The sequence below is a fragment of the Macrobrachium nipponense genome, chromosome 21 (genome assembly GCF_015104395.2).
Source record: "Macrobrachium nipponense isolate FS-2020 chromosome 21, ASM1510439v2, whole genome shotgun sequence".
In the NCBI taxonomy this organism is placed as follows: domain Eukaryota; kingdom Metazoa; phylum Arthropoda; class Malacostraca; order Decapoda; family Palaemonidae; genus Macrobrachium; species Macrobrachium nipponense.
Window position 1 is genome coordinate 4,709,704 of NC_087212.1, and position 25,375 is coordinate 4,735,078.

Consider the following 25,375-nt stretch of genomic DNA (forward strand, 5'->3'; position numbering starts at 1 on the left):
GGCTTTAAACATGCGAGAGGATATATGTTCGGAGTCCGCTAAATCCCTCCAATAATTTTTTTGTTTTTCAATTGAAATCTGTACCTATAAATAAATCAGCTCTTGTGTGGATTTTCTGAATACCTGTTCTGAAACGGTTGCTTTTTTTTAATTATTCTTTTTATTTTTAGTTTTAATTCTTTACGCTAAATGAATTTGGGTATTAATTGAATTAGAACTGGTTGAAGTAAGGAATGTGGCAATTAACTGTTACTTTATATATATATATATATATATATATAATATATATATATATATATATATATATATATATATATGAGCACTGGTTTTCAGCAGATCTTACGGGATGAAGCTGCTAACCACACACCCTTCTCCATCCTGACTACAACTAAGGAAGGAGAGAAACAGAGACAGAGAGAAACCGTGCAGTTAAAGAAAAGGGAGAATTCTAGCACAAATATTAAAGTGCAATTTCAGTAGAGTTCTCGTTACCTGGTCCCAAAAAATTGCACACACACACACACACACACACACACATATATATATATATATATATATATATATATATATATATATATATAATAAATATATATATATATACTTCCTGGGGAACAAAGTGACGCCAATGTACTGACTGACGGACAGGAAATATTCACGTATCAACTTTACTCTTCAACTGTCCTTGTAACGAGGTCAGGTAACGTTTCTAGACAGTCAGTCAGCCACGCCCCCTTTCTTACGAATAACTAAATTCTACGTAGAATAGGGAAAGATTGTGTTCACAGTACGCCAATTCAAACTAAATTATACGGTACATTCATTTTGAGTGCATGGGGGATTGGGCCACTATACATACCTTACTCTCAGTTAATTTTTCTTAAGCGTAATTATATTGGCATTTTATATATATTGGGTATCGCAGACGCCATATACGGGCATCCTGCTCCACGGGAAAGTTGGAGGACCCATGGCAACGGCTCTTTTGTTAATTTATTTTATATTTTTCATATATAGGCATCCAGTTGCACAGAAATTTATGAAGAATGCCAAGGAGTTCTACTCATGTATCAGATTTATCCTGACGGTGCTACTCTTAAAACCACTAGTCAAATAAAAGACACACACGTACCTCTAAAGGCAATAATAATAATAATAATAATAATAATTGTTGATTTTTTGGGACTGAAGATGAACCCAGGGAAGGGTTCAAAAGCTTTTCGTAAAGATTTTTAAAATTATACACAGACTCGCAACATTTTTTTTTTTTTATTACTGTGGACCCCTTAGAATATAATAATAAAAAACTGAAACCTTAGAAGCAAACATTCTCTTCCAGCCGACATTTAATCCTCTTTCCTACCCGTTATTACGAGAACTATTGTTTCTAAGGCCCCCCCCCCGCCCCCCCCCCCCCCCCCCCCCTCTCTCTCTCTCTCTCTCTCTCCTTTTCTCTCTCTCCCCCTCCCGGGAGGAGGAGCCCGTCTCGGCGTCATTGTGAGGGCTGAGGTGGTAATCCGTAATTGCAAAACAATGAGTTGCTCTGCTACAAAGCAGGGTGACGAGAGAGAGAGAAGACCTTTTTGCCAACCACTCACTCACCCCTTCGAAGTGACCGTCTCGTAGCGAATGAAGGCATGTCCCAGGTCGTGCTTGTCTCCCATATAACAGGTCGTGCATAGGTCGTAGTCGTAGCAACCCCCGCACTTCCAGCGCATGCCAGCGATGGCCTGCCGCTTGCAACCGTCGCAGATGTGGTTCGGGTGCTTCACGCCTGGGGAATGGAGAGAGAGAGTATTTAGTTTATATATATGTATATATCTAGCAAGCAGGCATTGGCGCATGCGCAGAAAGATAGATATATAAGTCTCGCGCGTTCAAGGCTACAGTTTGTTTACCTGTCAGCTGGGATGCTTCGCGCCCTACGAATGAAGACAATATGAAATCTACACACATACATACATACACACACACACACAAATATATATATATATATATATATATATATCTATATATATATATATATATATATATATATATATAGATATTATTATTATATATATATATATATATATATATATATATATCTATATTAGGGCATGCGCAGAAGATACTCTCTAGACAGACAGGTTAAATATGAATCATAAACCTTCATACTTTGGGATTTCACGCTGGAATTATGGGTCCTAGTTCTCGTGATTTTAATATTTGTGTTTCTTTAGATATATATATATATATATATATAGATATATATATATATATATATATATATATATATATCTATATCTTCACATTCCAAGTATACAAATTCAGTATAAATTATCATCAGTGAGCAGCTCTTTCAAATAAAAAAACATAATGTAAAACCATCTTAAGTACGGTTTAAAAGGCTCATCCTCGCTTTAAAATATATATACATATAATATATAGAGTAAATAAATAAATAAACAAACAGACACCGAGTAAAAAGCCACAGATAAGTCTTTTACATATGAAATAGCTGCTTCGTATTTATTACATTGCTAGCAAAATCACTAAGTGACTGCGGACTGCAACTGCTCGCGTCGAATGTAAACACAAGAAATAAAATTTATTTTAACTCATAGTTACGAAGATGGTATGATTACCTTCATGAGTATTCGAACATGACGTACGTTATTCATATTGACGGAAATGGTTGTTAATATTGACTTCATAAAAATGACGAAAATAGATACCATTGAAAGGGTATTCAACCTGCGATATCTGGCATAAGCTTACGCACGTACCCGCCATCTGGGTCCTATCGACCATCTGTCATTCTGAGATAAGCGTAGTCCAAACATGAGAGATAAGGCAAGATTACCTGATTAGCTATACGGATATACATAGCACCTTTGAGTATCTATGGAAACTCGACATAGAGTGATGTCATATATATGAAAACAAAGAAGTGTTGAATGTCCTGTTCATCATATGCTTCCGAACAGGACGAATCACATTATTGGGGGGGGAGAGAGAGAGAGAGAGAGAGCAGAGAGAGAGAGAGAAAAAAAGAGAGAGAGAGAGAGACGAGAGGAGAGAGAGAGATCTGTGAAAGGGCCTATCATACGCATGTGTACCGAGAGGACCACATGTCCTTGCGTCTCTAGAGAAGAGAGTGGGGGGCATGGGGGGGGGGGGTGGGGGGGGGGGGGGGGGATGCTGATAACAAGAGAAAGAGTGAGAGAGAGTTAAGAAGGGGTGCACTCAGTCTATGTGTGTGTGTGTGTGTACAGTGCAGTAAACTGATCAATAGATGGGCGGGACCCTTCTCTCTCTCTCTCTCTCTCTCTCTCTCTCTCTCTCTCTCTCTCTCTCTCTCTCCAAGCAACCGTCGAAAGCTTCCTCTCCCTTCCACCCACCCACCTTTCTGAATCCTGCAGTTATCGTCATCATCATCTCTTTGGAGGCGGGTTCCTCTCTCTCTCTCTCTCTCTCTCTCTCTCTCTCTCTCTCTCTCTCTCCAACGCGAGTGTAAACACTTTACGTCAGTAAACATATTAGTCTATCGTGCGAGCCTCCCCTTGCCAGATTTAAAAGAAGCCTTCTTTTTATCTTTATTTTTTTTATTTCAACTTTCTTCCTTAATTATGAGGATGATGCTATAAGCAGTCAAATAAGTAGTAATATTTTTTAAAGGATGACTGGACGGACTTCTTCGCCACTCGATCAAGATCACCAGCCCACGTCTCTCTCTCTCTCTCTCTCTCTCGAAACTACTGTTCGCTGATCAAGTATATATATATTCCCTCTTGCAGCTCACGTTCGCCCCATTTGTCATTTGAGAGAGAGAGAGAGAGAGAACCACTGAACCATGGTCATTCATTGATTTTTTTTATAAGTGTGTTATATTTCTTTTGACTGATTTATTTGATTTACCTATCCAACGGCTAATTATGCTCTCTCTCTCTCTCGATTCCTGAACATGCACCTGCAGGCCTAAAGTGAATTACGTACCTAGCTCTCAGTCGAGTGTTGTGGGTCGCGTCTATACGTGTGTGTGTTTGTGTGTGAGAGAGAGAGAGAGAGAGAGAGAGAGAGAGAGAGAGAGAGAGAGAGAGAGAGAGAGAGAGAGGTGTTCTTCGCTCATTGAAACAAGTATAATACTATCGAAACAGGAGGCACTCTGCGAGATAATCCTCAGACCAATGGGGTAAAAAAAATTACAAGCTCTCTCTCTCTCTCTCTCTCTCTCTCATATACACACTGCACCAGATCAACTACTATTGGACAAATATAAATCCCCGGATTTAAGCGAATAAGACTTGAGGTACTTAGGAAAAAGAAGAAAAAAAAATTTTTTTTTTTTTTTTTACTTGAACCGAGGATTTATTTATTTATTATTTTTGGGGGGATGGGGGCGGGTGGGTGTTGGAGAGGGAACCGCTATGACACAGGTGGCGTTTTCGAACTTGTGTATCCCGACCATGGTCCTCTTGTGTTTTGACAGTTTCGAAGCTCTGAGGTCGATATTTGTCGAAGTTATGCATTAGTCCAAGTCTGGGAGGCACTGGACTTACAAAATAATAATAAAAATAATAGTAATTCTTTGGAACCTTGAATTTCAAGTCAATGGGCCATGTGGGCTTGTTCATGTGAATCGGGCTAATATTGTACATAATATAATAATAATAATAATAATAATAATAACAATAATAATAATAATAATAATAATAATAATAATAATAATAATAATAATAATAATAATAATAATAATAATAATAATAAACATCTTGGAAGAAGACCCTCTTTAAGGTAGTCCTCGCTACCAACTACAAGTGGGGGAGGAGGGTGAGTAGGGAGGGATGGCACCAGGGGGTACATGCAGTGGAATCATCATACCCGAAAAAAGGGACTTTTACTAAAAAGGTCAGATGACAAGGTCAGGTTAAAAATTTGGGGACCAACATGGTCAAGAAAATGAATGTAATGGAGGAAATACGGTTACGATTAACGATGAGGATAATCTCTCTCTCTCTCTCTCTCTCTCTCTCTCTCTCTCTCTCTCTCTCTCTCTCTCTCTCTCTCTCTTTCAGATCAAAACAAGACATCAACAACTCACTGACGAGAGACAGTTCAGTTCTGTCTCTCTCTCTCTCCTCTTCAGATCAAAACAAAAAGAAATCAATAACTCATTGACGAGAGAGAGAGAGAGAGAGAGAGAGAGAGAGAGAGATACTTCAACCCTTCGATGCGTCAGCAGCAACAGGTCGCATAGATAATAATTCACGCCGTCAACTGCAACACAAGTCCTTTTTTAAACGAACCGAGATTGAAACATTAAAACACGTATAGTACATTCTCTCTCTCTCTCTCTCTCTCTCTCTCTCTCTCTCTCTCTCTCTCTCTCTCTCTCTCTGATTTATTAGTAAAATGGAATAGAACGAGAGAAATACTTTTTATTGCTTATAAGTATCGATAAAACCTCCTAAGTGAGAATAATACTTTTTAATGTTTATAAATATCGACAAAACCTCCTCTAAGTGAGAATATCAAGAGAGGTCCACACTCATGCAAGTCTTTATAAAATATATATTCCTGATTAACATTATACTTTCTTATATCTGACTGGGCGTCTGTAATATCACCAAACGGTAAATATACCAATTGTATTAATTTCCTTGTCTTTACAAAATGCCTGTAAATTTCTTGCAGAGAGAGAGAGAGAGAGAGAGAGAGGTGATGAGAGAGGAGAGATGGGGGGGGGGGGGGGGGTATTCAGAGACTGCTGACCTAGATTATTGACCCACTATATAAAATAACTCCTAACCCCTACCGCTTTTATTATTTCTTTTTTCCAAGCAAGCGAAAACATACCAGTTCAATGACCCAAGCATCCCTAAAGACTCATAAAAAAAAAAGTCACAAACAGAAACATTTGAATCTTTCACGGGGCCTGTTTTTTTTTTCTTTCTTTCTTTTTTTTTAAACAGACCTTTTGAAGCTACCGAATCTTTCGTACTGACAGCGCGTATTTTTATTTTTATTTTTTTCAGGACGTCATAAAAATAAAAACAAGGGGGCTAAATGACGTCAATGCGTGACCCCCCGATCCAAAGGGGAATCGTGCGTCTCACATCAAAGGGAAAGAGGTGTAATGGGGCATCAAGAGGAAACAAAAAAATGAAACAAAGCAACAATTCCCCATTTGATCAGGAGGGGAATTCACGGCCCATTCATTCTTCAAAGGCAACTTTCGAGAGACTGAATAAAGGACGCAGAGGCATAAGAGCTTTAATAAGTTGATGCCCTCTGGTCGTTTTATACCCACAGAAATTCTCTCTCTCTCTCTCTCTCTCTCTCTAAACATCAACACAACACAAAACACAAGAAAGAAAGAAAGAGAGAAAATCATCTGCATAATCACTCTAAACATAAACAGGAGAGAGAGAGAGAGAGAGAGAGAGAGAGAGAGAGAGAGAGAGAGAGAGAGAGAGAGAGAAAGCATAGCAGCGGGAGGGAAGAAGAAGTAGAAGAAAAAAGAGGCCTCCACCTGACCTTGGCACGAGTGGCACTCGAAGCGATGGACAAAAAGAGCCAATAAAATGAAGTGCCACAAACAACTAATTCCATAAGTGATGTCCCGTCGGCAATGGAAAGGGACCGGGAGGTGGGGGGGAAGGGGGCAGGCTGGAGGATTGCAAGACCTAATACCCCCACTCCTTCCCCCTCCCCCTTCCTCACAACCGTTCCCGGGACATCAACAATAGAAGGATGGAAGAGGTCACTTAAGGGAGGGACACTGTGCCGACATCCACCTCCGGATTGGGCCTCCTCCTCCTCCTCCTCTCCTCCTCCTCCTCCTCCTCCTCCTCCTCCTCCTCCTCCTCCTCCGAGGATTACCCCTTTTCCTACGTGCCTTTGCTCTATTGGATGACTTTTTTTTTTTTATTTCCTGATTCTGGGGGGACTTCTTACTTTTTATCCTCAGGCCATATTCAATGCTACCTGAAACTTTATTTATCAAGATAAAAATAAAGACTAAAATGAACCTCGCAAATGAGTTAAATGAAACTGTAAATGGCAGTGAGACATATCCATTACTGAACATTCAATTCAAAACCACTTCCAAGTTGACGAAGCAGATACCAGGAAGTCTCCACGAAGCCAAACGAACCTCGAACTTTATAAATATATACCCACTTTCTGAGCCTCATTCACCTTCCTGACAGAGCCTCCTCATCCACACGTGACGATTTTACCTCATGGACAGCTCTCTCGAACGCTAGGGCGCGTGACTAGGGCAGCTCGCTCGCTCGCTCGAGGCGCGGGCACGTTTTGCACTTCCGGTGCCCCACGGGATCCCACGAAGGCCGGGCATTTCCGCATGAGGGTACAGTTTCACTCGACTTCGTTCTGAGATTTGGCCGAGCCGAAATTTTGTATGCGTTCTTCGCGGGAGTCCAGTTTGAACAATATTTACGAAAGGGCATCTATTGTCACGACAAATATTCAGTTGCTTTTTATTCAAGGTTCGTAAAAGACACATCAAATTAAAGGAAACACTTAGAAGGAAAAGATGGTTGACTGTCACGTGATGACACTCTTCATTGACTGTGCATGGAAAATTATTTCTATAATTTTTCCTCGCAAAATTATGCAGGATACAACACGACGCTTAACAATTTCCACAGTCATGCCCGGGGTTACAAAGCATACCCAAACCACATAACACATTAATGGGGTGCTTAAAAGACCTTCATTATTGATACCTTTTATTTATTATCACTTGAAAGGTATCGAATACTGTCTGTTTGAGAGCTATATACACTTCTACAATGGAATGTTTGAACGCTCAAAATTCGACAACGGCTTCGACTAGGGAAAAATATATTATATATAATATATATATATATAATATATATATATATATATATATATATATATATTTGTTTTTTTTTGAAGGCGTTTCAAAAAGAGGTAAAAATATTTTTTATTTTTCAAGACATTTTACAAAGAAGAATTCTAGACACTGCTGCCTCGTAAACCTTTCTCAAAACACTCAATGTCCAAAAACAGAAGACTGCGACTCTAAATAAATCACAACTATGACCGTGAATCCATTTAAAAAGAATTTTTGGGAGAAAAAAAAAAAGGCGAATCCAATAAAAAGAATCCATTCAAAGAACTTTTGGGAGGAAGTAAATCACGAAGCATCAACCTTAAATGGCCATCATCTGTCACACCATCAAAGCAACTTCAGGAAAAAGGGGGTCCAGGGATCACCATCATCACCAAGGACTCTCCCCCCTCAAGTCACAACAACACGATCTCTCTTTCCTCCCAGTTCATCGAACCTTCGCCTAGTCTCGCCCCGGCTTCTGCAATCGATCAGACATGGAAGTCCGTTCATCATGGCCAGATAAACTTTCCTCCCAGAACGACGTGGCAGTTGCAGCTTCATCTCCTGGGTCCCTACACACACACACACACACACCCAGAAACTGATCCTCACAGAGGCAAGAGATCCCGTGCCTAATGTTGCAATGTTGCTACCAGCCATACTGCTCTTGACAGTTCCTTACTTGACAGCAGCAGTTGTCAGATTTGATTATGAGAACGCGTATTATGTTGAGATGTTTGACATAAGTTTCAAAAGGTAATTGTACTTAGTATGTGGCGATGTTTAGCATAAATTTTAAGAAGTAATTGCACTTAATATGCTGAGATGTTTAACATAAATTTTAAAAGGTAAGTTCACTTAATAAGTTGAGATATTTAACATGTATTTCAAAAGGTAAGTAAAGTACATTTAATATGTTAAGATATTTAGCATAAATCTTAAAAGGCAACACTTAATTGGTTGAGATATTTAACATAAATGTTAAAAGATAAGTACACTTAACATGTTGACATATTTAACATAAATATAACGGAAGTACACTTAATATGTTGAAATATTTAACATAAATTTTAAAAAAGTAATTACACTTAATATGTCGAGATATTTGACATAAATTTTAAAAAAGTAATTACACTTAATATGTTGAGATATTTAACAAATTTTAAAAAAGTAATTACACTTAATATGTTGAGATATTTGACATAAATTTTAAAAGAGTAATTACACTTAATATGTCGAGATATTTGACATAAATTTTAAAAAAGTAATTACACTTAATATGTCGAGATATTTAACATAAATTTTAAAAAGTAATTACACTTAATATGTCGAGATATTTAACATAAATTTTAAAAAGTAATTACACTTAATATGTCGAGATATTTGACATAAATTTTAAAAAAGTAATTACACTTAATATGCCGAGATATTTAACATAAATTTTAAAAAGTAATTACACTTAATATGTCGAGATATTTAACATAAATTTTAAAAAGTAATTACACTTAATATGTTGAGATATCTAACATATATTTTAAAAATGCAACTGCTGGCTTACAGTACACTTAATCCCGAGCAGCGATTGGCTGTGCTAGTAGGTATCAGTAGTAGGTGCTTATAGAGAGGGAGGGGGCTAAGCCCCCGATATTATCATTAGGTACGTCGCCTGGGATTTCATTTTCCAACAAGGCTAAGGCGATTAGGGAGCTAAGCCCCCTCCTCCTCCCCTTCGCATTTGTTGACTTTTCGTATCTGAGTTAAATAAGAGGATCTAGTCTCTCTCTCTCTCTCTCTCTCTCTCTCTCTCTCTCTCTCTCTCTCTCTCTCAAATTTAATATATGTCGTCGGCTAAAGCAAAAATCAACAAGAGGTCCGATAATGCACATATAATGAGACTTCCAATTAGGGCACAGCAAATATCCTGAGCGCCCAAAGGGGGCTGGGGTGGGGGGTTCCATTTCTGATTACGTCCCATATGAGAGAGAGAGAGAGAGAGAGAGAAGAGAGAGAGAGAGAGAGAGAGAGAGCAACTGACAGACAGACATTTTCGCCACCTACTACGTAAAGGTACGATCATGACCGTACGAATTTTCCAATTGCTTGCTGCTTGTCAGTCTAATAAAGCTGAGACGTTATTTATATTTCAGTGAATAACTCGGGCATTATTTTTCCTCATTTTTGACACCGTTATCGTGTTATTTATGGTCTGTCTGTTCTTATTTCTCAAAGTTTCGTCTGAAACCAATCACGGACCGTCAACAGATTATGTATCCAAGGGGTTCTAAAAAGAAACCAGCCTGCAGTGAGAGACAAGTTATATATATTTAAAAAATAGTAATAAATAAATAAATATGAGATAACAGAGACTAAAACCGCTACACCGCTACAGCTGGAATGAATTTGTTGCTCGCTTAAATACCCGAGAGCATTGAGTTTCCACAACTGCACTCGGCAAACTATATATTCCACGTTGCAGTGCTGTTGTAGCCAAGACAAAGCTCCTGGCGAACTGAGAAGTATTTTGTCGGTTTTTATATTCAGTGAATTCTAGATGACAGAAATCGAATTTTCATTTCATAGATTTTTTTTGGTCGACTTCCTAACATACCTTGAGCAACGATTGCTTGTTCAAATGTCATTAAAATTCTGCTTTTCCCAGACGCAAAGATAAGTTTCAACAAGACTACACTAATCTACTATAGACTCAATGTCACAAGCTTAACAAACATTCGAAAGATTCATTAAGATTATCAATGCAATTTCAACGAAGATCAGTTGAAATCCCTAATAATTCTAGTGGGTATTGACAAGAGCATACGCAATTGCTCGGCTCAAGCATATACGTGGGCAAATCCTCCAGTGTAAATTCAGTAAATTCACCCTCACAGGCGAGAGAGATCTGATGACACGAGACTCTGCTGAGTGAATGAATTCTCAGAAACAGGCGCAGGAACTGTGAGTCGTGAGTCAGTGCAGGAATTCAGCCAGTGCGTGAGTGTTTCCTGTGTTGCGTACTGAGAATGTGTGTGTGTGTGTCTCTCTCTCTCAGGAATCACTGTGAACCATTCCCACGGTAGGTATGTTGCAAGTTGCTGTATTGCTTTTTTTTTCTCAATTTTCATAATGTATTGTGTGCGAGAGAGAGAGAGAGAGAGAGAGAGAGAGAGGGGCAGGAACTTCCTAACCAGTCAATGGATGAACTCAGGTTCGTCGGATGACGGATTCAAGGATCAACTGCCCGGCAGTAGCGCTGGATGAATCAGAGGATGCAATTTCTACCGCTGCAATTCGAGCGCTGTAGGGCATACGGTGTCATGACAGTCGATGGTGATGGATGAGTCAATAAGTGTCGATGTGATTTAGAAAAAAAATGACCGCGGTTTGCGTTGAGAGGGTTAAATGAATTAATATGAATGTATACGTATGTATATGTATATACTTACATACATGCATATATAGGTTATATGTATGTATGTTATATATATTATATATAATATTATATATATATATATATATATAGTATATATATATATATAAATCACAATTTAAGCAATACTTTTAAATCACACACACCAAGATTTAAGAAAGGTAGGCTATGGATGGGATTAAAATAAATAAATAAATAAAAATACAATGAGACACTATCACCAAATCCCTGTTATAAAATCATTTACACAACCTAAACATGGATAAGAGAGGAGGGTGTTGAACTGTGGAGGTTAATGCCTTACCTAATTATTTATTTATTAATTAAATTGGAAAAAAAAAAAATTCAAAATGATCATTCAACAGTAAATAAGTAAATAAACCTATTATGCACTCAATGCAAACGTTCCTATGTGTGGACCTCAAAACAGTAATATTTTGAGAGAGAGCGAGAGAGAAAGAGAGAGAGGAAGAGAAGAGAGAGAGAGAGAGAGAGAGAGAGAGAGAGAATATCCTAACACCCTGAAGAATTTGTCGCTCTTCTTGACCGTCGTGGGACGTAATAATAATAATAATAATAATAATAATAATAATAATAATAATAATAATAATAATAAAAATAATAATAATAACAACAACAACAATAATAATAATAACAACAATAATAATAATAATAATAATAATAATATCACTGTGCCCATAACAAAAGTCAAAATAGAACTAGTAAAGCGTTCACCAAACCAATGCAAATTGTACCCAATGGGAAGATGTTCCTTCCTAATTGCAGGCAATACAATGCCTCTCTAATTAACACTTGGAGAAACAGAGGATCGCAAATATCAAACGCGCATTATAACACGGGAGAGAAAAACGGGGCATTGCCAAAGTACCGGTAATTACCCGTAATGACCGCCAATGACCTGCAATTGGGACCGCTGTGATCATTCTTACTACAGCACTGTAAGTCAATTGCCTGCAAAGGAGAGTTCTCTAAACCAATGGGGATTTAATGGAGGCATATTTCACTTTTGTCATGTAATTACCATTAATTTGAACTCGGCATATAAGGGACAAGTTTGCTATGCATACGTTATATATCATTATATGCAAATATATACATATATGTATGACTGAATCACGAAAATTTGAAAGGTGACGAATATACATATAGAGGCGAAATGCACGCAAGAAAGTGGAAACGATGGTATACCGCTGCGAGGCCTTTCGATTCTCGTCCTTGACGAAGCAGATTAAAGGCCTTATATAGAACTGCAATTTGGTATACTTGATGATTGGAGGGTGGATGATCGACATACTAATTTGCAGCCCTCTAGCCTCAGTAGTTTATAAGATCTGGGGGCGGACAGAAAAAGTACGGACGGACAGACAAATACCCATCTCAATTGTTTACTTTTGGAGAAAACTAAAAACCTGAACTACTTCTGGTAAAAGCTCAATGTCGATTAACCGAAAATAACTTTTAAGTAACTGAAAATCAAACTGAAATGTGTTTGTCTAAGGAATTTGATACAAACACGAAATGTGTTTGATAAGAATGTCATAAGTAAACTTTAGGATAGACTGACAGAACACTATAAAGATTTACTGTCCCAACAAATGAACAAATATATAAATAAACAAATAAAACGAGCAAGCTGCCAAAAAAATACTATTGAAATCTGTGACGTAATTTCGGTAACTAATACGTCTTCCAACACCAATCCTCTCGCCCCCTCAAAAAAAAAAAGCAAGCAAGCCCCTTTTCTACATAACGCCAATTCCGTAACGGTTGAATTGGCAGCTACCAATTTTAATCGTTGCCAGCGATCACTTTCACCTTGACACAAAATGGAGCGTACGAACGACTCGATAAACGGCAACTAAATTGATCTCAAAACTAATTTACCTTAAAAAATACTCCAATAAACTTGATATTGTCAATTACAGCAATCAGTTACTTGGGTATGATTAGAAGCCCTACTGAGGTTCTTCTAAAAAAAAAAAAAAAAATACAAGATTACGTAAAATAAACCACAATTCATCACTTTCTAATACACACACACACACACACACACACACACACACACACACACACACACACACACACATATATATATATATAGTATATATTTATAATATCTCTAATAATATATTATATGATTGAGAGAGAGAGAGAGGGAGGAGAGAGAGGAGAGAGGGAGAGAAGAGAGAGGAGAGGGAGAGACCAGCTTAAATTTAAACAACACCACCCACTGAGGATAAATTGATTTTCACTTTCGCAATATACAGGAGAGAGAGAGACGAGGAGGGAGCGGAGAGAGAGAGAGAGAGAGTGAGGAGGAGAAGAGGGGAGACGGCGGAGGGAGAGAGAAGGAGACGAGGGGCGAGAGGAGAGAGAAAAAGAAAGGTCTTACGCCGCTTGAATTAATAGATAAATATTAATTGTCATATCATGTAACATTATAATATGTATTCACATAAAAATCCTCTCTACATTACAATCCGTAAAGAAAAACCAGAGAGAGAGAGAGAGAGAGAGAGAGAGAGAGAGAGAGAGAGAGAGAGAGAGAGAGAGAGAGTTCCGCTTAACTACTTAGATAATTGTCATATCACGTAACATTATAATATGTATTCACATAAAAATCCTCTACATTACAATCCGTAAAGAAAAACCAGAGAGAGAGAGAGAGAAGGGGAGGATCTCCCCCCACTTCCATCCAATTTGGGATAATTGGCTTCACGTACGTAATGAAAGACATCCAAAAAACATCTCTAAGAACGCTCAGGGCGGCGACTCGAACGACATTGATGCCCGTTTGAAAATGAACGCGACTTTTAAGTGGCACCCATGGTATGACTTTCACTGGTGTTGACCAAAAAAGAAGAAGAATAAGGAGAGAGAGAGAGAGAGAGAGAGAGAGAGAGAGAGAGAGAGAGAGAGAGAGAGAGAGAGAGAGAGAGAATTATTGTAGTGGTTCAGACCCGGTCAAAAACGGTGTGAACCAAAATATCTAATGAAGAAGAAGAAGAAGAAGAAGAAGAAGAAGAAGAAGAAGAAGAAGAAGAAGGATTTATACATTCGACAAAATTGGAAGTGATAAGTCCATCAATTTTTTTTATTATCCTCTACTGAAAAGTATAAGAAAAAACTAATTAAAACGTATAACAAAATCCGTAAATAAAAATGGAAGACACACCTCACCTTGCTTTTCCATTCTGAGGTTGTAACTGGTTGTACTACATTCTGCTTAATACATGGAAATCGTGAGCAATTGTTAATTTTGCCGTTATCATCAGTATACAATTACGTGAAACTTGAATATCACAGGAATTTAAGTACCTTTAGATATCTATACTAACATTGTCTATATGTTATTTAATAAAGGTTGCCTGCTTAATAACATTTCAAAACTATGCAAAAAGTCAAATGTGGATTAAGCTAAATTACACAAAGAGGGATTCCGCCACTCTCTCTCAGTTGCGCCATGAATAACAACACCAAGAGAGGGAAAAAATTAGCTTAAAAAATAAAACAAAAAATAAAAACATCCGGTTGCAACAGCGCTGCAGAGCAGAATGAAAGCATGCAACTCTTTACAGACGAGAGTCAAGAGCTCTGGCGAGGACAAAAGGGACAGTATATATATAACGGTTTTGGACTAGAATGAACGAACGCGTCACAGAAACGTAGTATATACTCCGTTACGTAACATCTCTTACGCTGGAAGAAGACCTTCATTGATACAGGTTTTTATTGAATATATTATGGCTATTTCAGCCGCGTTTATTTTGTTTTATAGAGGTTTCTCTATTCATCTTATTACTGACTTTTCTTCTGTGCTCAAATTGGCTTGGCTATCAGAACGACAAATGGGGGATTCGTGTCAAATTGAATATATTATACAAAATGAGTTATGTTGTTGTTTTTTGTTCACTGTGTTCTTACGTTGTTTAGTGTAGTGGAGCATCTAATCTCTCTCTCTCTCTCTCTCTCTCTCTCTATCTCTCCCATCTCTCCAGACCACCCCCCCCCCAAAAAAAAAAAAAATAAAAAAAAACCCCCCCAAAAAAAAAAAAAAAAAAAAAAACACCATCACTTCAATCACTTTGATTAGAATGGCCAGAGCTGAGACACGCCATAGGGCCATTTGTCCTAATGACATAAATTACTGTTATTCCTGTTAGATTAAAGGACTACGATAAAAAAGAAAAGAAAAAAAAGTATTCCAACGTGTGTTTATTTACTGCACGGTGCCCTGTTCTAGTTGAAGTCTACGACAAATTGATAGATCATTAAAAAAACCAATATAGATAAATCAGTCAGCAAGAGATTTTCTGATAAGCCAAAAATTTATTCTCTCAATTATCAAGACGAAAATAGCCTCTGGTATCGAATTCACTGTTCCTTTGGAATAATTTACACTCAGAGAAAATTATATATAAGTGTAGCTACCTTGGCAAGGCTTCAAATATAATATGTATATATATATATATAATATTAATATAATATATATATCTATATATATATTATTTATACACACACACATACACATACACGGTCACCCATCCAAACCGAGACCCAGGCCAAAACCTGCTGCTACAATCGCTGACCTACACACGCACCTCGCAATTTTCCCACGGGAAAAGGAGAGAGAGAGAGAGAGATGAACAGCAAATGAAGCAGCATTAGTCAGTACTGAATGAGAAAAATCACCAATCAATAGATAACTTCTCCCCTCATCCCCTTCCCCCCCCCCACCCCCCCCCCCCCACCCCCTAAATCCAATAACCCTGACCTCATGACACACGAAATGAGTCAAACATCCGGGCCATTCGTGGAAATGACATTACCCACGAAATCACCAAGGTCTTCATCATTGTTCGAAGTATCTATATACATCTATCAATATGGGCGGTTCTGTAAGTGGGATACACTCGTTTAGCTTTAGTTCGGTTACAAATTTCCAAGAATGGGCAGATGGTACGCAAAGCAGGACACAACTAAATACTAATGGAAACTAAAATAAAAAAAAGTTGGGAAAAAAAAAGAAAAAAGTTGAGTAACAAATTTATGTCGAGAAAAAAAAAATGTAAAATGAAAAAAGTTTGAGTAATAAATAAATAAAAATTATAAGCTAAAAAAAAGCTGGGAAATAACTAAAAAAAAAAAGAAAGCTAAAGAGAGCTAATAATAAATAGAAAAATAAAGCTAAAAAAAAGTTGAGAAAAAAATAAAAAAAGGTTGAGTAATAAATTTACAAGATTAAAAGCTAAAAAACAGATGAGAAATAACTAAAACAAACGGAAAGCTAAAGAGAGCTAGCAATAAAATAAAAAAAACCGAAAGCTAAAAAACAGTTGAGAAATAAATAAGTAAAAAAAGTTAAAAGCATCAGAAAATAAATAAAGCAAGAAAGCTAAACACAGTCGAGAAGTAAATACAAAAATAGAAAAGCTAAAGGCAGCTAAAATAAAGCAAAGCTAAAGGCAGCTGATAAACACATAAAAAAGGAAGCTTAAAAATAATTGAGAAATAAATAAATAAAAAAGGGAAGGAAAGCTAAAACAGTTGAGAAATAAAAAAAAAGTAAAGCTAAAACAGATGAGAAATCATCGAAAAAAAAAGTAAGGTCAAAGTGCAAGGGCATCTGATGATGACCTTTTCTCACGCCCCCACCCCCCTACCACCCACTGACACCCCCACCCCTTCCCACCCACAAACTGACATACCCAATTTGACAGAATTATACTCCGATGGTCAGCAAGCTGCCTGTGCCTTTGAGAGAGACTTAACCTTACAGACCTTACAGTTCGTTCGGGTTGCCCCAGGTCCCTCAGTGTGAGGGGCACACGCTAATGTCTACCAGAGAGTTGCTAGTACATCTTCCGGTATATTTTGCATCTTCCATCTTGGATGGTCTGGGATGCAGTTTAGATATTTGTCGAGCTTATTCTTAAACACATCTACGCTCACTCCTGATATTCCTCAGATGAGCTGGCAACGCATTGAATAGACGCTGCATTATCGATGCTGGTGCGTAGTGGATTAATGTCCTGTGTGCTTTCCTTATTTTTCCTGGTATTGTTTTGGGCACTATTAATCTACCTCTGCTTGCTCTTTCTGATATTTTTAGTTCCATGATATTTTCTGTTATTCCTTCTATCTGTTTTCCATGCCTGAATTATCATGTAGCGTTCTCTTCTCCTTTCTAGACTATATAATTTTAATGGATTGTAGTCTTTCCCAGTAGTCAAGGTCCTTACTTCTTCTATTCTAGCTGTAAAGGACCTTTGTACACTCTCTATTTGTGCAATATCCTTTTGATAGTGTGGGTACCATATCATATTGCAATATTCAAGTGGGACTACGAACATATGTTTTATAAAGCATAATCATGTGTTCAGCCTTTTCTTGTTTGAAGTGCCGTAACAACATTCCCATTTTTGCTTTACATTTTGCCAAAAGAATTGCTATTTGATCATTGCATAACATGTTCCTATTCATCATCACACCAAGGTCTTTAACTGCTTCCTTATTTGTGATTGTCTCATTATTAGGTCCCCTATATGCATATAGCTTTCCTTCTCTGTCTCCATAATTTATTGATTCAAATTTATCAGAGTTAAATACCATCCTATTTTCCTCTGCCCAATCATATACTTTGTTAAGGTCTCTTTGTAGAGCGTTCCCTATCTTCATCACCCAAGTAATTTCTCTACTTATTCTTGTGTCATCAGCGAAACTACTCACTACCGAATCCTTAACATTACTGTCTATGTCTTCAATCATAATAACAAACAGTATTGCAGCTAACACCGTACCTTGTGGCACACCGGATATTACCTTGGTTTCATCCGATTTCTCATCGTTTGCAATAACTATCGGTTTTCTGTTGTGTAAAAATACTTTTAACCATCTTCCTATTTTATCTACGATATTGTGTTTTCTAATTTTCTTTGCTAATATATTATGGTCTACTTTGTCAAAAGCTTTTGCAAAGTCTAGATAAACCACATCTGTTTCATTTCCGCTTTTCATATTTTTGAATATGTTCTCACGGTGGACTAACAGTTGGGTTTGTGTACTTTTTCCGGGTACGACAAACCGTGTTTGCTCCTATATAAACAAATTATTTTTTATTAAATGTTTCATAATATTTTTCTTCATTACCCTTTCATACACTTTCATATGTGATGTTAGACTCACAGGCCTATAATTACTTGCCTCAAGTCTTGATCCACTTTTGAAAGTAGGGGTGATATATGCTAATTTGTGCTCATCATAAATCTTGCCTGTATCTACACTTTGTCTTAATAATATTGCAAGTGGCTTTGCGATAGAATGAACTACTTTCTTTAACAAAATAGCAGGGATTCCATCAGGCCCTGCAGCAGCTCCATTTTTTAATTTCATTAATTGCCTGCACAATATCAGCTTCATTAATTTCTATGTCAGCTAAATATTCACTATTTCGTCCCTTACTTCTATATCATTATCTTCATTATCTATTCTAGGGGTGAATTCTCTCTTATATCGTTCTGCCAGTATGTTGCAAATTTCCTTTTTTTCATTCGTTAATCTCCCTTCAATTCTCAGAGGGCCTATTTCTATTCTTCTTTTATTCATCTTCTTCGCATATGAGTATAATAGTTTGGGTTTTGCTTGATATTTAATAGGGTTTTTCTTCCAATTCCCGTTTTTCATTTTCTTTTGATTGTATAATCTTTTTGTTCTGCATTTTCTATCTTACTTTTTAGTTCTATAACTTTCCATGCATTTTTTTCTTTTGCAAGACCTTTTTTCCACTTTCTGATTTTCTGGAACAAGATCCTTCTGTCTCTTGGTATGCATGAATGATGTTTACTTTTCTTCTTCGGTATATATTTATCCACTATTTTCTCTAATATTTTATATAATAAAATCTCCGTATTTACCCTTAAAGTCATCGCTTACGAAAATGTTATCCCAATCTTTGTTTAATTCTTCATTTATTTCTGACCATTTTATATTTACTGTAGAAGTTGATGTTTTCCATATCCTTCCCACTTTTTCATTTCTTGCTTATCTCTGTTTTCACTTGCTTTGGAATGAACTGTTAATTCTATGACATTAGGTGGTCAAGAAATACTAGCATTATAAACTATTATTTCTTTAACATAATTCACCTCGTTCACAAATACTAGGTCTAAAGTATTTTCCTTTTCTTGTTGGCAGGTGATTTATTTGTTGAATGTTGTATTCTAGTAGCATATCTAATAGCTTTTCGAATTGCCTCTTATCTTCTGCACTACTATTACTCTCTTTTTTATATGTATAAGTACTCCACAATTCTTCCTATTCGTTCTTTTGCCATTCTACGAAAGGGGAAAGTTGAAGTCACCAGATAGGAGAATAGTCCAGTCTTGTGATTTCTACATATATCATCCAATTTTTTCAATTATTAAGTCAAACTCTTTAGTATAGGAGGTCTATATATTACTATGTTCATTAATTTTTCAGATTCAAATTCTACCGCTATTAGTCACATTCTGAGTTACTATTTATTTCTCATATATTTTCCCTGTTTTTTGTCTTTCCCATATATTGCGGTTCCCCCTTGATTCCTATTTTTTCTATCTGATCTATAAGTTTGGAACCCTTTTATTTGATCATCATTCCCAGTCTCTTGGGAATACCAGGTTTCACTTATATTCATTATATCTATTTTCTTTTCAATTTGGGTTAGTTATTCTAAGTACTCTATTTTTCTTTTTGAGTTACTCGTAACTAAACCCTGCGCATTCATCACTATGATGGTTTGCGTGTTTTCTCCTTCATTTAATATTGGTAGTAATAAGGATTTTCCCATGTCTCTTTCCTGTTCTGGTATGTTGTTCTTTTTTTCATTTCCAGAAATTCTGACATTAAAAAATCCAACTTTTCCATAATATTTGATCTTCCTTCATCATAATTATTCATTTTGTGTCTGAATCTGCAATTTTCTCCGTTTCTGCAATATCCTCTTGCATAATAAATACAGTTATTATCCCTTGAGTAGAATTTTGGAGCTGATGCATTGAAATTTTTTGCTGACATCTCTGCATATCTCATTGGTGTGTTGCTTTTCTCTTTTACCTGATATTCTTGATTTCTCTCTTTATTTTGTTTCTTTCTTATTTTGGATTTTATTACTTGGTTGGTTATTTATTTGATTATGATTCATGGCTACAGGGGCATATATTTGCATTTTTTGTCGAACTTACATCCTTTTCCTTCTTTTAGGTTTTTGCATATTTTTGGATGCAGATCTCTGCAATCATCCCCATATCCATCTAGGTATGCACATTTACCATATATTTCATAGTTGTGACATACCTTAGGATGTTTGTAGTAACATCTTTCTCCAAATCTGCAATTCCCTCTTTTTCAAAAGGTTGCAGATTTTGTCTTTCTTGTCTATTTTTTCCTCTTTCCCGTCATTGTGTAGATCTGGGTAGAGCCTCTTCGGGATTTGCTTTTCTGTTGCCATATCGTAATTTTATTTCTTCCGTAGGTATGCTGCTTATTGCCTCATATGTAGTATCAATGAGTATCTCTGCATCCATTACTTTTATCTTGTTCTTTGTTTTCCGTTATTTTTTCTGTCATTTCATTTTTGTTTACTTCTCTTTCCGTTTTCCTCTTCTTCTTCTTCTTCTTCCTCTTCCTCTTCTTCTTCATCCTCAACTATTTGTACATTCAATCTTGATTTAATAACATTGTCTATCCATGATAGACATGTTGAACAAAAATTCTTGTATCTTTTCTCATATCTTGTATTACCTCAGCACACTGTGGATGGGTCGGAATGTTGCATGCAGCACATTTTCTGATTAGGTTTTTGTGGATTGACTATGCTATACCAAACCTTACCACGTTTTTGCATGCTTTTGGCATTCTTTTTCCTAATGCGTCAATTAGGATATTCACAAGATTCACCTATTCATTTTCTTTGTCGGAATATGTTGGTTTATGTATATTTTCTTTATGAGTCTCTTGACCACTTGGATTTTATTTGGAACTTCTTCAATTATTTTCAAGATGTTTTCATTAGATTTTTTCCAGTTTGAAGGATTATATCCTTCTAATATATCTATGAATGCTTTTGTATCTTTTTGGTTAGGACTGTTGCTGATTTCATAGATGAGAAATGCCAGTTCCCTTCCTGCTACCTCGTCGTATTGCGAATCTGCTAAACACGCTAAATTACGCCATCTCTTCCCGCAGTTGGAACTTACTGCCATCTTGTTCTGATTTACAGTATTACACTTGATAAACTAACTTAGAAGACGCTTTATCCTACTATTTTCACACTAATCTTATCACCGATAGTTCACGAACACTTCAAGATATTTCTCAAATTCTAGTCGTATGTTAAACTTGTGATATCTGTTGATTAATCTGATTTCACGCGGGAACGTCTCATCAAGCAAGATGGCTACTACGAGAGAGAGAGAGAGAGAGAGAGAGAGAGAGAGAGAGAGAGAGAGAGAGAGAGAATGTATTAACAAACATTTGAACATACACTTAATCATTCACGTTCAACTGATCTCTGAATCACAATAACTTTTATCTAAAGAAACTCCGGAGAGAGAGAGAGACTGCAACGGATCTCAGAAGTCTGGTGCTAAAATCATCGAGACAGTAAGTACCATCAGAAAAAGGAAGTATTGGGTGAATTTACATACAGTAATTAGGCTACATAAAACGTTGCCAATATTCGTAAATATAGAAATGCACACATGAAAAAAATAAGAATAATTAAGTAAACGCAAACACAAAGGGCACGTAAAGAAAGCATAAACTCGATAAAATATGAAGGCGAGAGAAAGTATCCAGAGTAAACCCCCCCCCCCCCCCGGGGGAGAGGGGGGAGGATCTAGGACAGGGGGGAAGATTACAGATCTTACGCAGGACTTACTGGAAAGCTTAGGCCGCTAATACCTCACGAATCACCTCCTTATCAGCCAAGGGAAAAAGAAAGAAAAAAAAAGGGGCAGAGTTGCTTCTGCCTGTTCTGATTTTTTGCTTTTTTTTTTCCCTCTGATATTCTCTTGTCTGTCTGTTTGTCTATTTCTTCCGCTACTGTCTGTAACTTCTCTATTGTCTGTGCTTCCTTTGCTACTACTGTCTGCCAGTCATGATCCAGCAAAAAAATAAACAAATAAATAAATAAAATAATAATAATAAAAATTCAGGTAACACATTTCGCAAATGAAATAATATAATATTAATAATAATAATAATAATCTAATAATAATAATAATAATAATAATATAATAATAATAATAATAATAATTAATAAATAAATCAAATCATATTCTAAGGTAAAAGCATAAAAGAATTTTCATACTGAAAGGTTAACAAAATCCTAAAATACGGAATATATCACTACGAAAATTAAAAAGAAAAAAGAAAAAAATCAGGTAACATATTTCACAAATAATAATAATATAATAATAAAATAATAATAATAATAAGAATAATAATAATAATATAATAATAATAATAATAAACCAATCAAATCATATTTCAAGGGAAAAGCATAAAAGAATTTTCATACGAAGAGGTTAAAATTCTAAAATACGGAATCATATCACTACGAAAATTTAAAAAAAATTCGGGTAACATATTTCACAAATGAAAAAAATATGAAAAATAATAAAAAATCAGTCAATCAAATCATAAATCAAGGTAAAAGCATCAAAGAATTTTCATACTAAGGAGGTTAAAATTCTAAAATACGGAATTATATCACTAAGAAAAAAAAAAAAAAAAAAAAAAAAAAAAAAAAAAAAAATAAAAAAAAAAAAAAAAAAAAAAAAAAAAAAAAAAAAAAAAAAATTTGCTCGAACTTCGAGAAGCGCCAGACGAACCAGTCTTCAAAACAAACCGGCTCCTAAGATAAATAAACCAATCGTTCAAAACACAAAAGGCCCTCCTCAAACGTTGCTCGAGGTAGTATGTTTAATCTGAATGAAACGCCTTCAAAAAACGTTTGATGTTTCCCCTTTCCTTCTCGTCTGATGCTATCATGCGAGGTTTCTCAGATATCTGCTACGATTGCTTTCATGGTATACGATTTCTTGGGTATGAACCGCTGAGTTCTCTCTCTCTCTCTCTCTCTCTCTCTCTCTCTCTCTCTCTCTCTCTCTCTTTTACATTCACATTAACAGAATATATAGAATAACAGAGACTCACTTAAACAGAATAGACTGTAACGGAGATTTTATTTATTACTTTTTTTAAATACAACCTTTCAAGGACTAACTGTCCCCCTCATCCGGACGATGGGGACAGTTAGTCCTTGTAATTTTGTAACTTTTTTGCTCAAACCCCCTGTTAGATACCATCCTTTTTATGTGAGGTCTTGTTATACACACACACACACACACACATATATATATATATATATATATATATATATATATATATATATATATAGATCACAAAAAAGGGAGCTCGTGCTCTGTCTACAATAGAAAGGGATAAGAGACATATAGTATGAAATTCTGCATTACCAAGTTCTGTTTTCCCAACATTACTTGAAAAAGAAGGTACATAGAATCAAAAACTTTTCCTACAGTTTTGACATGAATAGTATCACTGCTATCCACCTGAAGTAAGCAGTGTATTTGCAACAAAAATCACAAATAATAAAAAATTAAATTATACCCTATTCAATTACGAAAATTTTATCACCAGGCCTTCATACTCGTTTTACCTTAACATTACCTCGTGTTCAAAAAAAAACAACAAGACTATTAGTATTATATTTAACTCAGTGAAAATAGACACCTTTAGAATTCGTAAGCAGAGGTCAATGAGGAGAGTAGGTTAACAGCCCAGGCCTAACGTAGGCCTACAAGGAAAAAAAATTAACTGGACCAAGGAGGGGAAGCAACGTAACCCTAACCCGGAAGACGAAGAAAAGCCTGGTGAGAGAGAGAGAGAGAGAGAGAGAGAGAGAGAGAGAGAGAGAGAGAGAGAGAGAGAGTCTTGTTGTTAATCTCTGCCGCAACAAGCGGCCAATATAAATTTTATCCTGCTGCTTTAATATACTCGTGACTAAACAGAAGTCGTTCATCTTGAATTCATACTAAGGTATTATCGTGACGGTTAAATAATCCTGCGGAGTTTTAACGCCAGAAAATATACAATTTATTGGGTGCATGCATATAATAATATCTTATATATATATATATATATATATATATATATATAAAATATATATATATATATATGTGTGTGTATATATATATATAGTATATAACTCAAATCCTTACATGGGTTATTTGTTATTTGTCTACAACATCAACTGGAATGGTGGATAAAGTGATGGAGGAACCTGGGAACCACCTCTTTACGAGGTTAATCCATCCATACTCGTGACGAAGCGAATGGTAACAGTTCCTCCTTAAGCTCATGACCCACTGAAGGGCGAGGCCTCTTCGATTTAAGTCTATATTCAACTTCTGCGTCACGCCCCCTTACTAGAATTTAGCCTCCTGCCATGTCATTCTTGTTATTGTTTTCGGTTTCTGTAATGAACCTCGAGTGTTCCTGTGTCCTCACCCCTTTTCATTCCAGCACTGGTCGTGTCATGCCCCATTCTAAGACTGTAAGAACGTTAATTCCACTGTGGTGTACATTACGTGGTTGCCTCATTCATTGAGAGTCATTGGTATTTCATTGAAAGTGTCTAGCGCTCTCCCAGTTGGCTTCGTTGGCAAAATGGTTGCGAGTGTATTTTTGGCACTTGGTAACTTGACATGACTTTCTAAAATGCCAAGAACGTGGCTTCTAAAGGGTTCTTTTGCTCATATTGTGGGACGAGTTTGATCTATCTGCTTGCCATTCTCTCTCTAAGTTTCACTTGTTCAATCAGGAGGTCCAGTCTCAATTTCTGAACTATATCTGACTCAAATTTCATCTCCCAGAATCGAACTCCTGAACGAATCCGAACCAATCTGTGTGCTTGAGGGAAACGTCAACATCTTCCTCGTGAGTATCTGTATCGTTCTGTCCTTTTCTCCTCATATTCTTTCATGAATCCTTGGCAGTTCTTG

The 25,375-nt window shown here is 36.4% G+C and overlaps 1 protein-coding gene across 1 annotated transcript in view; it reads right to left on the reverse strand.

Moving 5' to 3' along the window:
- LOC135197732 (E3 ubiquitin-protein ligase MIB2-like) overlaps nucleotides 1-25,375 on the reverse strand; it is a 152,614-nt gene that overhangs the window by 21,425 nt on the left and 105,814 nt on the right. Inside the window, 1 exon segment of the mRNA XM_064224783.1 lies at nucleotides 1,600-1,771. Coding sequence (XP_064080853.1) covers nucleotides 1,600-1,771 — 172 coding nt within the window.